The sequence below is a fragment of the Brachyistius frenatus genome, unplaced genomic scaffold, assembly GCF_029030835.1.
Source record: "Brachyistius frenatus isolate BFR_SWC_R1_liver_20210118 unplaced genomic scaffold, ASM2903083v1 Contig_6, whole genome shotgun sequence".
In the NCBI taxonomy this organism is placed as follows: domain Eukaryota; kingdom Metazoa; phylum Chordata; class Actinopteri; family Embiotocidae; genus Brachyistius; species Brachyistius frenatus.
In genome coordinates, this window is record NW_027210605.1 from 5432987 (window position 1) to 5445869 (window position 12883).

The window sequence follows — 12883 nt, forward strand, 5'->3', positions numbered from 1 at the left end:
CCTACATTTCGTCTCGGAAAAGGCTACTCTGAAATGATGTTCTTTTTAAATGTAGGCTATAATCTATTTACAACACAGGTCGGCGTTGGTCATGTTTTGATTTTATTTGGCTACGCTTTTGATACAGTTATCATTAAAAGCAAATTTGTAAAAAATAGCTACGCCATTTTCCATCTAACATGCGGTTTTTTATTTATCCCTATTTTATTTTTTTTTGCAAGGGAGAGAGTTATATCAAAGAAAATTTGCTACAAGCGGATGTAGCTTCTACAGAAATCCGAATGCCAATGCTTTTCTTGTTAGGATAATTGAGAGAATTTTGTCTATTTATGACAGCAATATTGGTGGGATTCCTGTTCCCTCTTGACAGAAAGAAAGGGTGGTCATAAAGTTGACGCTCTCTGCCTCCTTGTGACTCTTCGTCTGTTTATGGGACCTCTCTTTTTTTTCTCTTTTTCAGCCATATAACCATAAAAAGGACCATAAAATCACTCCTTGGTCTCCTCTTTCTCTTCCGCTTCTTTCTCTCTCCCTCTCCCTCTCCCTCTCCCTCTCCCTCTCCCTCTCCCTCTTCCCCTTCACCGTCCTCGTTGCCCTCTTCCTCAGCCTCGGCTTCGGCCTCTCCTCTTTGACCCGGAAACTTGTCTTTGTTGTTCTCTTTTTTCCACTTCATCCTCCTGTTCTGAAACCAAATCTTCACCTGCCGCTCGGTGAGGCTCAGGGCGTGGGACACCTCAATCCTTCTCTTGCGCGTCAGGTAAGGGTTGAAGAGAAACTCCTTCTCCAGTTCAAGAGTTTGGTAGCGACTGTAGGTTTGCCTCCCATTCCGTCTTCCTGGGGCTTGAATGAAATAAAGCCAGAGGTTAACTGAACTGACCACGGTGTCCCACAAAAAAAAAAAAAAAAAAAAAAAAAAAAAAAAAAAACGACTGAGAATTCAATCTGCATTTACTGTTTTCCCTAAAGCATGACTTCAGCTTTCACACATGCCAAATCACGTTCACTGGTAAAGGGAAAACCCCTTCTTTTAAAAGCGCAAGTTGTGTAAATTAGATTTTCCATTAGCAGTAACATCTATCAGTCTCTATATATCCCGTCCATAAAGCAACTGAGTCCGAATTACATCGGGAATCTGTAAATAATAGTTATCTTCATTGACACTTATTCGTACAATTTACAGCTCTTTCCGCAGGAGTGCAGGTGTGATGCAACTTTTACTTTAGTTGGGTGAGTAAGATGTTGTATTTATACTTTTGAGATCAATTATTAATCAAAATGTGCATCAATTCAGGCAAAATTGGTCAAAACTACCATTAGTTTAAGGAGGCTGAATTCCTATAAACAAAATCTAGGCAATCAATTTTAAGATTTGAAGCAGGGTATAATTTTCCTTTCTGTATCAACAAGGCCCATAGAAGCCTGGTTGAGATTTGCAGTCACCCACACAAACACACACAGAGGAGGAAAATAAGGAGAGACAAATAAGTAGGAGAAGAGAGGTAGATGAGATAACAACAAATGGGTGCAGGCTATCCCTGTATCTCTGTGAACAGATACAAATGAAGCTTACACCTGTGTGGAGTTAATGTATAGCCTGATAGCCTGAACAGGATGATCCATGATTGGAAGAGATCATATCTACCACGCTCTTATGATTATGGCTGTAAAGTTCTGAGTCACATTGGGCCTGTGGGTCAAATTACTCCCAAACCCCTAAAAAAAAAAAACGCATTATGAACAATCGGGTCTATATGTTGTGTTTCAGTTAACCCCCACTGTCACTCAGCATGCTGCTGGTGTGTATGGTACCATCACATTTTAAACTATGACCAATTCACCCTTCCTCCTTGTGCGTTTAGAGTTTGTGAAATATCTTACGTGAACGATAATTGACTTCAAAGAGCTGGTGTCATGAGCTGTGAACAGCAATTCGGTGTGTAAAGGCACTTTTGAAATCAGCCATTTAGCCCTGTATGGACATGTGCTGCACAGTAACAGCAGCCTGCACTTCAGGTTCTATGTGCCCCATCATGTTCCCTGACTTATTTTGTTTTATAGATGAGAGACAGACTCATGTGTACTCGGGCACAGTTAACACACATGCACAAACACATTCAAGGCAGACACACACTGACGCGTACGCACGCGCGCGCCACATTGTAACACAGAAAGAATAGGAAATAATTGTATGATTCTGACCGTGGGGTCTCATCCAAGGAAACATAAGACTGGGAGAGGAGTTTTGATTTAAGTGGCCTTGTCCTTCTCCGGGGTTAGAGCTGCTCGACGATTTACAGTCTGGGTATTGCGCTAGGCTTGCGTCTTGCTGGGTACCATAAAGCGTTTGCCTCGGAAGGGCTTCATATCCATAAAATTTCGTTGCGTCTCCGTGGCAAGCCAAAGCGCAAGGGTTTTGCTGGTATCCGGGATTGGAGATCCCCGTGGTCCCGTGGTGGAAAAAGTCCTGCACATGATGGGACGGGTGCTGAAAGCCCGGTGCCGCTGCTCCGGGTCCGTAAACCAGCGTGTGGCTGCGGGCGACGCTTTGTGGAAACCTGCAGTCGTAGTAAGTTGGCTCCAGTGACTCGCTGCCTTTGTATTTAGAAAAAAGAGGGTTAACAAAATAGGAGCTCATGTTTAGTTAGCATCAAGCAGACGGGCTCTCTCGCAGTAGAATATCTCCTTAAGGATGATGGCAGCCTTTTGTTTAGGGTCCCAACTCGCACAGCGCACTCAGGCAGACAAACCGGAACTAGGAGAAACGCTGCCCCTTTGGACAATCTACGGCAGCTCACTCTCTCTGAGCCGTTCCTCTCATCGGATTCCTCTTGCAAGGCGTGCGTGTTTTTTCCAGGTTTTTGCCGTCTCAAACCCGGCACATGGCATGTGCTTTTTGGATGTGCGTTAGCTAATGTTAAAGCTGGCTTGCTCGACCCGCACAGTCACAGACGCTGCTCTTTTCTTTCTTTTTTTTTTTTTTTTTTTTTTTTTTTTTTTTTTTTAGCTTCCCACCCAACCACCCCCACCACAGGCGCCCCCACCCTCCTCCACCACCACCACCACCACCACCACCGCCGCCCCCCCCCACCCCTTCATCTTTCCATGACCGGTCAGACGTGGGCCCTACGTATATCCACCTTGAGAGGAGCTTCACTAATCATAACCAACAATCTAAGAGGCTGTAAATATGATCAATGTTGTGTTTATCACAAAAAGCTTTTGTTACACGCCGATCATCGGAGTTGTGAAATGGTTAAAAAAAATACTATGAAGACTATGAAAGCATGAATGCATTTTCACTGTAGTCTGAATTTATTGTTGAGCCTGTTGTCTTTGCATGGGGGTTATGAAGTGTTTAAAGCGGGAGGGGGGATATTTCCCCTTTATAAACGGATAAAGCTGTTATGAGTTGGTATTTGCCCTGTCAGGACTTGAAGGATATATACGTTTCTAGAATACAGTTGACCTTTCATGGGCTCCAGGAGGTCAGTTTAGCATTTTAGGAGTTCAAGAAGACCCAAGTGTTGCGAAGAAACAACATTAGAAATAACAAAAGAGACACAAAGGAAGTTTGTGATAAGACCTGCAGGTAAAATAAACAAGTTTAAGACAAACCATTATCCTCGATATAATCGAGTAAAGGCCAAAGGGAACACACTTGCGCCGGGCGCTGTAAAACACCGACACGCAAATATAAACACGACCTATGAATACTAGGTGCCACTTACTGACCCTGTAAAACCGACGAGGATACGCAGTAAATCTCCCACGTGGAGGAGTTCATAAAATTTAACATTGGATGTTTAGCTGCAATCAACGCGCACGCCATTTCCAGCTCAATAGTTGCATGGCCTCTCTATCCAAATATGCCGGTGCGGTTTTTGTGGGGCTACTGACGTTTTATACACATCATCGTAAAATATGAAAGGCGCACTGGGCGAATTTATAGACCTTTCACACTCAATAAATATGCAGATTGTTGCACACGTATTGGAGACTTTGGACAAACGTAACAACCGACAAGTATTAACGATGCAAATAAGCTCCTAGCTCTCTCACACTATTATTATTATTATTATTATTACTATTATTATTATCATCATTGTTGTTGTTAATGTTATTATATTTTGTTGCTGATTTTGTTGTCCATGTTGTTATTAATTGCAGTGCTTTTATAATGATGCAATTGTTTACAAACTGTTAATAAAGTTGTGTTTAGTTAAATGAGTTTTCTGGCTCTTTATGAAATATGGATTTTGCTTGTTTGTTTTTTCTACTAAGGTATTTATTGTGGTTGTTCTTTTGAATTTACAACATTAAAAATAAAGCCAACAAATACAACAAAATTCAGATTACACAAAAGTATGTAGTCTTCTACTACATTTGCATTCCTGGGATAATATATAACACTGTGTACGTGTATCCCATGTCAATTCATATGTCGCGGTCTCTTTGTTAAAGCTAAAACGCGTCTAAGACAAATTATTTTGTTTTTCATAGTTGTAGAGTGAATGACAATTTAAAATACCATCCCCAAAACAGCCCCATCAACTCATAAGTGCATGAACATTTTGAACAGAAAAAAATGACAAAAGTAAACAAAGACATAATATTTAAAAAAAAAAAAAAAAAAAATGAACATATAGAATGAAATATCCGGTTTATGCACACATTGTGTGCCCAACACAACAACCAGCTCGTCGCATTCCGGAGCGTTGCTCTGTGGCCTATTACACAAAATGCGGTGGGTGACCATATCTGTCATTTTGTCATCGATAGGTTACTCTTATTCTACAGCCAAGCCACAGAGCTGTAAAAATGCCCTTCAACTCGGAGACCCTGCTCAAAACATGGACCAACAGCGTCATCTAGTGTTGAGATATGTCCCTAAACCTCAACGTATCCACCAATCAGAAACATCTGCGATGTGGACAGAAAGGGTGTCCCCATTTGTCCAATATTATCCTGGTATGTACTCTGTCCTTTTCCTTAAATGAAGCAGAGTTAAAGCGGCTAGTTACCACCAAATCTGTAAGCATGTGTCTTCAGTCTCGTGTGTATAGATTTCTTTTACTGCAAATTTGAAGCAGTTCGCTGTGCTGTGTCGTTTTCTGCCATGGCAGCTGCCTACACTTATGTAAGAGATAACAGTGCTCTGCAGCATTCATATTTATGGACAGTAAATATTGACTTTTTTGTTTTGTTTTTTTGTTTGTCTAATTGTAGGCTAATAGACCACGCATGTGATGAAGTGCGGGGGGGGGGGTTTGCGGCTGGCCTATCAGGCAAAAGTCCCCTGAACAGTGCGCATGACTCTCCTTTGAACGAGTCCACCACCACCGTCCATTAAAACCATAAAGTAATTTAGCCCAGACGTCTAGCCAGTTAGTCGAGTTTGCTTTGTTCGTCTGCATTTGAGACAAACAGCCGGGCTCCAACAGGGGCTGTAAAACTGGCATTTTTGTCCGAGCAGAGCGGAAATGCACTGGATTGGGCTTTGAAATTGCAGCATCCTGTCCGTATTGTTTGCCACCACAAAAAGGCAATTTAGGCCTATCCCAGGAAACAAATGTGAGACATGGGAAATTGTCTCTCGGTTAAAACTCATCCGTTCAAATCTTGTCTTAGATTTCCAGTCCGTCTATGAGCCCGCATTTCGAACACAATTCACAAGCTTATAAAGAAGTTGAGAACAATTATGTCGGATGGGGTTATTTTTGAAACAAATAACATGCTTTGACAACTGTACAAATATTATGGTTTGGCCTATTTAATAAATACCGCACACGCTTCATGTATTTATTTTTTGCTCTTAAAAGAATGTTACGTGAACAAAACTATGTTGCTGTGGCTCACCCATAAAACAGTAAACAGAGCAAAAATAATCAATTCTAGTTTTACCATAAATGTATCATTTACCCGTCCACCGCTATTTGTGTGTTTATTTTGATATTCCTCCTAAAACGCATAACTGTAAACGTGAGTGGTTGCGACGACGATAGAAAAAGACTCGTGTATAAAACAATGCAGAATGCAAATTAAAGTGTTGTCCTGCTTAGGTGTTAAATGCCTTGCCAACCTCAGGCTTTCGTTCTCGTCATTAATTGTAGTTGAGGAGCTCATTAGGGTCTTTTACCCGTACACGAGGAATGCTGAAAATATGTTATTGGGAAGGCTTAATTATTTCTTTAAAAAAAAAAAAAAAAACGAAAAAAAAAATAATAAACTCCATCTTTTGGCAACATGTATACGAGTTCAGTTAATAGTGATTTTGTGACTGAATTTTCCTGCGGTTTTTAAATTCAGAAAATGGATTTCTTGATACTAGATGATATTGTTTTTAGGCCCTCTGTGCAGCCCTAAATGCGCTAAGGTCGCAAACATGGTGTCCACACAGCCACAATGAACACAGAATACAAGCACTTGTGATTATGGTTATATTTGCAGAGGTCTATATCTACACTCTATAATTAAACTCGTAAGCTACAGTCCAAAAAAAAAAAAAAAAAAAAGAGATGCACAAATACAGCAACAACTATCACAAAAAATACAAGACAGCACAAGTCCGATCGCAAATGATCTGTTTCTGTACAAAATACTACACCTGCGCAACGTACAAAGGAAATGAACATGAAAGAAAACATTCACAACATAAATTACTGGTTTTGTGAAATTCAAAAGAATTCAAGTACTCTATTTCTTCGGACAGTTAAACGTATCCAAACTGCGCTTCTTTAATTTCTCTTAAAAAAAAAACAAAAACAAAAAAGTAAGTGAGAGAAAAATGTGTTTATCTCCCTGGAAATCTTCTAGTCTTTTTTTTTTTTTTTTTTTTTTTTTCTTGAACGCTGAAACAAAAAAAACCCCCAAAAAATGTGCACTATAAAATAATAAACAGCATTAAACAATCTCGAAGTTAAGGTTAATACAAAATCCAACAAAGTGATAAATATGAAAAGGAGAAGGGGGTCATCGTGTGTTTTGGTACGTCTGTGCTGTCCATGTGACGAGTGGTTATGATGGTTGTTTTCTCACTGCAGTCCACATTATTGTATTTTGCTGTCGCTCTTTTCTTTGTTCATTTTCTTCATCTTCATTCGCCGGTTCTGAAACCAGATTTTGACCTGCCTCTCGGTCAGATTCAGCACCCGAGCGACCTCGTATCGGCGGTCTCTTGTAAGGTACATATTGAACAAAAACTCCTTTTCCAGTTCGAGAGTCTGGTACTTTGTGTAAGGACATCGCTTCTTCCTTGTGGAGCGGGCATGTATCCAATTTGCCACAGGGTTATCTGCAAATAAAAACCATAATAATAATAAAGACACAATAACACTAAGGCAACACAGTAGCATTGACGAATGCCAAACACATTAGGCGCTAAGCATTTAGATAACGAGCTTGTAGATTTACATAAAGTCTTTGGGCTTATTAGAAGCCATTAAAACTGAAAACGATGTCTAATCATACACAAGTTTGGCGTTCCCCATTAAAGCTCAGCTGACAGTAAACATTTTAAAGACAGATTCTCAGCCTTGCACTATCCAAGCCTACACTGATTTGCTTTCTTGTACCCTTAACTTGTGAGTAACACCGTCGTAAAATACTCAATGCGCGTATTCACTTTATTGGCCCATAAAATGGCCCGTGGTTCAAGCCTTTACAGGTCCGTGGTGAAAGTCCTCGAGTATGTCCCTGCATTCCTCAAGTTGGCTGGAAAAGTCATGTGAATTTGTTTTGGACCCACAGAGGAGAACAAATTGTCATATGTGTCTCTTTGCATATAATCTTCTCACTACCGTATTATGGTATTGTGGGCGAATCATGCATGTTACCACTGGGGATCAAACAGAGCCAAAATGTGGCTTTACCTCACTGGATGGGTCTAGGCTATAACATAAAAACAGTGCTGAAAGTCGGTTTAACGGGTTTGATGTGCCGTCTTTAATGGCACGGGGTCAAAATATAGTCGTAGAAATGCACCATGTGCCATTTATTGAAGAATATTGATTCAGACGTTGGCTCAGGCTGCTCTCTTTAGAAAAACACCTTGCAAGTTTTCAACATTATGCAACATCCTTCCAAATTCAACGTCTTCCTGTACGTTTGAATCCATGTTTACAACCCCGTCTGGTTTTATAGCCCCAATATTAACCTAGAAGCATTTGTCTTTTATAGTTCCTAAAGCTTTCCCCCAAAACAGAGGCGATTCGGAGCTAAACTGAAAAGGGAGGATGAAACAGCTTATATTTTCATTTTATGCAGGACGTTAAAATGCCTCTAAGCAAAAGTAGTCTTATACAATTCCAAAATAAAAAAAACTCCCACCCGGGTGTAAAAGAGCGTAAAGAAGCTTGAACTTACTCGGATCTAGCTCCGGCTTCTCGTCTTTATGCTTCCCTGAAGCGAGGAGCTCCGACTCCGGAGACGGAGCGTTCTGCGGCGTCTTGTCTCGCATGTCAGTGGATGAGCAGTACAGATAATCCGTGTAGGTCCGTCCGCTGGAGCCGAGACACTCGCCGGCTCTGTGCTCCTGAAAGGCGTCGGGCTTCAGCCCATAGTGCCTGCTATTCCCCGGATAGCCATGGAAAGGCACGGCGCCTGATATCGGCTCCAGCCATGACCGCATATACCTCGAGTCTGTGCCTAAGTGAGGTTGGTGACTGTATGGATGGTAAACCACTGATGACTGGGAGTGTACAGGGGCCCAGGAGGTGGAGAAGACGGGTGCCTTGGGTGCGAAGCTGCAGGAAGGATAGTCAGCACACTCCGGTACTAGGGACGTTGGACGAGGGCCGGCTGGGTGCGAACCGGGCGCCGAAAACCGAGTTGCAGCAAGGACATCCTCGTTTTCATGGTTGATCAAGGAGTCCACATAATAATTACTTATGGGACCCGTGGTCGACATGTCGAAGCTCCCGCGACTCTTTTACATGCATCCGATTATTATATGGAGTGTATGTGTACTTTTTTTTATCTAGCCATAGAACAATCAAGGCAGGTAATTATTTCTCAACGCTTCCTTGGCTGCTATTGGCTGCCTCGCCGACACGTGATTATATTTACCCCCACAAAAATTGTACAGTGGATCAATGCGCCACTTATTCTGGGATACTAATGCACATAAATCGGATTAAAGATGGGGCTCTTTTACTCTTTTTCTTGGACATATAGATGTAACCTAATCAACAGTGTTTCTCCATGAAGAAAATATGCATTTGTAAGAGGTATTAGTGGATCTTTCTCTCGTCGCATTACGGACCTGCGCACGTTACGTTTGGCACTATTTGATGGTGTCATTAATCTCTGTCGAGCAAAATCTACCGTAGCCCCATGCTATTGCAATGGATAATATCACAGTATTGAAGTGTTTATTAAATCGTCGGCTCGTTTTATCTTCACCAAAGCAGCCGTACCTTTGATAAAGTGAAGGCTTTATAACTTCTTGTGGAATGATGTTTATTTTTTAACGGAGAAGGAAGCCTCCACAGTAGCAGCGTAGCAGTGGGGAGAGTATCAAAATACGGGATGCGTACACCAATAATAAAGTTTGCACCTTTTTTTTTAACGAGGGCAAACCAAACATTGCCTAAATGGGATCCGCGCAGATAGGAGAGGAGGGGATTTAGATTCTTGACAAGCAGCCCACTACGGCGGGCTATATTCGGCTAGTGACCGTTCACGTTTTTATGCCTATCAATAAATTTTAACGAGGACCATTTGATTGTTCATAAACGTGTCGTTAATAAGACTGCATCCGAGTTCGTCACTCAACATAAAAGCACCACCACCGTGTGCACGCGAAACAATTCACAGGAAACAAGACAGGCCGAAGACAGCAGAGAGGAGCCTGGGAACGCAGGAGGTAAAAGGGTTCGTTAAAGGGCTAACTCGATGAAAGCTTTAATAACGGGGATAATGTTACTGTTGTATCCAATGGCACGAGTTTGCTGTATTGCCCTGCAATATACTGGGGTAGCTTGTCAGTTAGCGAGCTGTGAAACAACCCTGAGCTCTTCAGCAGAGATGCAGCGACACAGCAAATGACACAATACCAACATACGACGAAACAGGAGTAACCAAAGAAGGCACCAGCGTCACACGGAGCACAATTAGCTGACCATATATCCTGAAAAGTGTAATGCATGTGTGCAGACTGGATGAGGTGGGTAACTTAAGGTGTTGAATTATGAAATCCTACAACAACAACAACAACAAAAAACTGTACTCGTTGCTTTGATGTTCATGTTATGGCCATGTGTGTGTTTTATCAACAGTGTTTTATTTTTGGCGTGCGTGTGTTTAAGACACCTTAGCCTACTGTGTGTGATATTTACAATTCTGTGCGTAATTGTTGTTTTGATGCTTCAAATGTTATCTTTGTTCTTTTTTTTTAATTTATTTTTAATTTTTTTTTTTTTTTTTTACTGCGGACCAGTTTATAGAGGAAGTTTAATCTTTTCAACAAAGTTAAATAATTGCAACATTTAAGTCAAGCAATCTAAATCAGGATAAGTAGATCTGACAGTTGTTCGTAAAAGTAAAATTGCAGTACGGAGCCGAACAAATCACACAAATCTGTGCTAAAATATCTAAAAACAAAATGAGTTCCATAAATTGCTAAATACGAAAAGGCAGTTTAACAGTACGTGTAAATTACATGTAAATTAAATCCCAATTTACAACTGATAAGGATGAATGTGTTGCATCTGCAGAGGGAAAAAAAACAACAACTAACTAGCTCAGTGTTGGGGATTTTAAAACGAGACGGTGTCATTGCCAAAATACCAGATTGAAATTGGTGTCACTAATTATCCTTCATTAAATTCAGCTGTAGTCAAAATAATTCCTAACATTTGCGCATTAGTTTATATAATATTAAATATTTGGGCTTCACCAAGTAAAACTATATGTAACCAGTATATGCGTAAAGAAGGACCGTGATTGTCCTGCTGCTGAGTTCAGATTCAACCATGACATTTAAAAGGCCAGACGCCAGACCTTAACCCGGATATCACCAAACCTGCTGTGTGCTGTCGAATGAGACCGGTTACGTATTTCCCCACATGTGTACAGAAATAAAGAGTTTTAAAAATGTAACATATTTTGATTTAGCATTTTAAAGTTGTTGTTTTCGGCAGGTTGAAAGTTTACGTCTGTTTATTGCACTGCTGCAAGTGGAGCATAATGAAATATTGCTCGTGGACCATTTATTACCATAATATATGTTCATATAGATACTATGTATACTCTGTATCAATGTCAAAAAGAATGCAGTGAGATCATTTATGCTGTTTTGAGTGTACGCGTGTGCGCCTGTGTCCGTGTGTGTGTGTGTGTGTGTGTGTGTGTGTGTGTGTGTGTGTGTGTGTGTGTGTGTGTGTGTGTGTGTGTGTGTGTGTGTGTGTGTGTGTGAGGGGGGGACACACCGTGTGAGAGCCATTAATGAGGGTGTATTCTTTCTACATTATCTATTCCAATGTTTTATCCACGTTAATGTGCTATAATAAAAGGATAACATAACTAAATACTCCTATGTTGTTGTCGTTTCGTATTTTAGCAGTTTATGTCCATTATCTCTGTTCCGTCTTAAAACAACTGCAGTTGCAGCTCGACCGTTTGAGATCATACTGCGGAAGAAAAAAAAAAAAGCTCCTTTTTTTTGCATCGCAAAACCGCTACATCTTTTATACTATAGTTCAGTTTTAATAATGCTACGTAGAAACACAGCCTGCTATGATAAACAGAGAAGAAATAGGTGCTTGTGTTCGCATAGGTGCTCCAATATCACCTATATATGAAAATAGAGACTTGAAATTATTAAAAGCAGCAGTATACAGCATATGTCGAGAAGTTTAGATGGAGACAAACCAAACGAAAGTGTTTTTGCTTTGAGATGGCTTTATGCTCGTCTGTTGCAAGTTCATTTATTTCCTGTGGTCCTACAATCACACATTTGTCTCAGAGGGGTTCTCCAACATATCCTTAGTCTCTCCAAGGTTACATGAAGTCTCTGTTTTTTTAAATTTTTATTTAAGTACAATTCAGGGATCGGATGGATCTTTCCTGCGTCTCAAATGTAAAATAATCTTCTTCTTTTTTTCAATTGGTTCATGAATCAGTGACGATGACAACGACGCCAAAGAGACTGATGACATTTGTGCATCATGACGCAAAGGATAGACCCACAGGCTAACGGTTGCATGTTAACGCTTACTGAAGTACAATGTTGTTTTTGTTTGGTATAGACTGTGGGCTATTTGTGCACTTGAGCAATTAGATTAGAAATAGACACTGAAGGACAAAATCCTGACAGATAGTCCCATTTTGGGGTGTGCTGGTGCTGCCACAGAGCACTGACGTCTCATATAAATTTTTTATTTTCACCACAAAAATGAGCTCATTGTGTTTGTCCTGCCTTCATACAGTAGCACAAAGATCTTTTAATCCCATGACTATATTTCACTTTGGAAAGGTTCCCTTAATACAGTTTCTCGGATAAAAATGCAAAGAAAGGTTCCTATTGAGAGTGAAATTCAGTTGAGATTACGAAATCATGCGCAGGTAATTGATAGACCAAATCTTCAGAATGGTAAATCACAGTAGTATAAATGTATGAGTGGTATGACAATCAGATGTCTCTCTATTTGTATGCGTATAATCAAAAAGCAGACAGATCTCGACAGCCTGATCAAGATCAAGTTATATTATGGTAAAAATGATTCATCTTCATTGTCAAGAGAGTCGGGAACTTTGCATTTACTTCCATCCGCACAATCAGTCTGTGCCATTATGGATAATGAACAATTGAATAAATGCGTTGTAACTTGACCTTCTTTTATAAGACGTGTGCTGTGATATTTGCTGACTTCTTGTCAGGGTGAAG

The 12883-nt window shown here is 40.5% G+C and overlaps 2 protein-coding genes and 1 long non-coding RNA gene across 3 annotated transcripts in view; all 3 read right to left on the bottom strand.

Moving 5' to 3' along the window:
* Positions 1–12883, bottom strand: part of LOC138614719 (uncharacterized) — a 37003-nt gene that overhangs the window by 20199 nt on the left and 3921 nt on the right. The window lies entirely within an intron of this gene.
* On the bottom strand, positions 410–2975 carry hoxc8a (homeobox C8a). The gene is given in 3 exon segments (XM_069689139.1): positions 410–527; positions 530–840; positions 2200–2975. Coding segments are annotated over 3 exon segments (786 nt in total). The 5' UTR covers positions 2636–2975; the 3' UTR covers positions 410–488.
* On the bottom strand, positions 6430–8916 carry hoxc9a (homeobox C9a). The gene is made up of 2 exons (XM_069689140.1): positions 8362–8916; positions 6430–7291 (listed from the first exon to the last, which is right to left on the bottom strand). The coding sequence occupies exons 1-2, from the start codon at positions 8903–8905 to the stop codon at positions 7047–7049; spliced, it is 789 nt and encodes a 262-aa protein (XP_069545241.1). The 5' UTR covers positions 8906–8916; the 3' UTR covers positions 6430–7046.

Coding starts and splice junctions, on each gene's coding strand:
- hoxc9a (XM_069689140.1), bottom strand. CDS start 8,905: ATGTCGACCACGGGTCCCATAAGTAATTATTATGTGGACTCCTTGATC. Junction 7,292..8,361: donor GAAGCCGGAGCTAGATCCGA/GTAAGTTCAAGC, acceptor TTTTATTTGCAG/ATAACCCTGTGGCAAATTGG.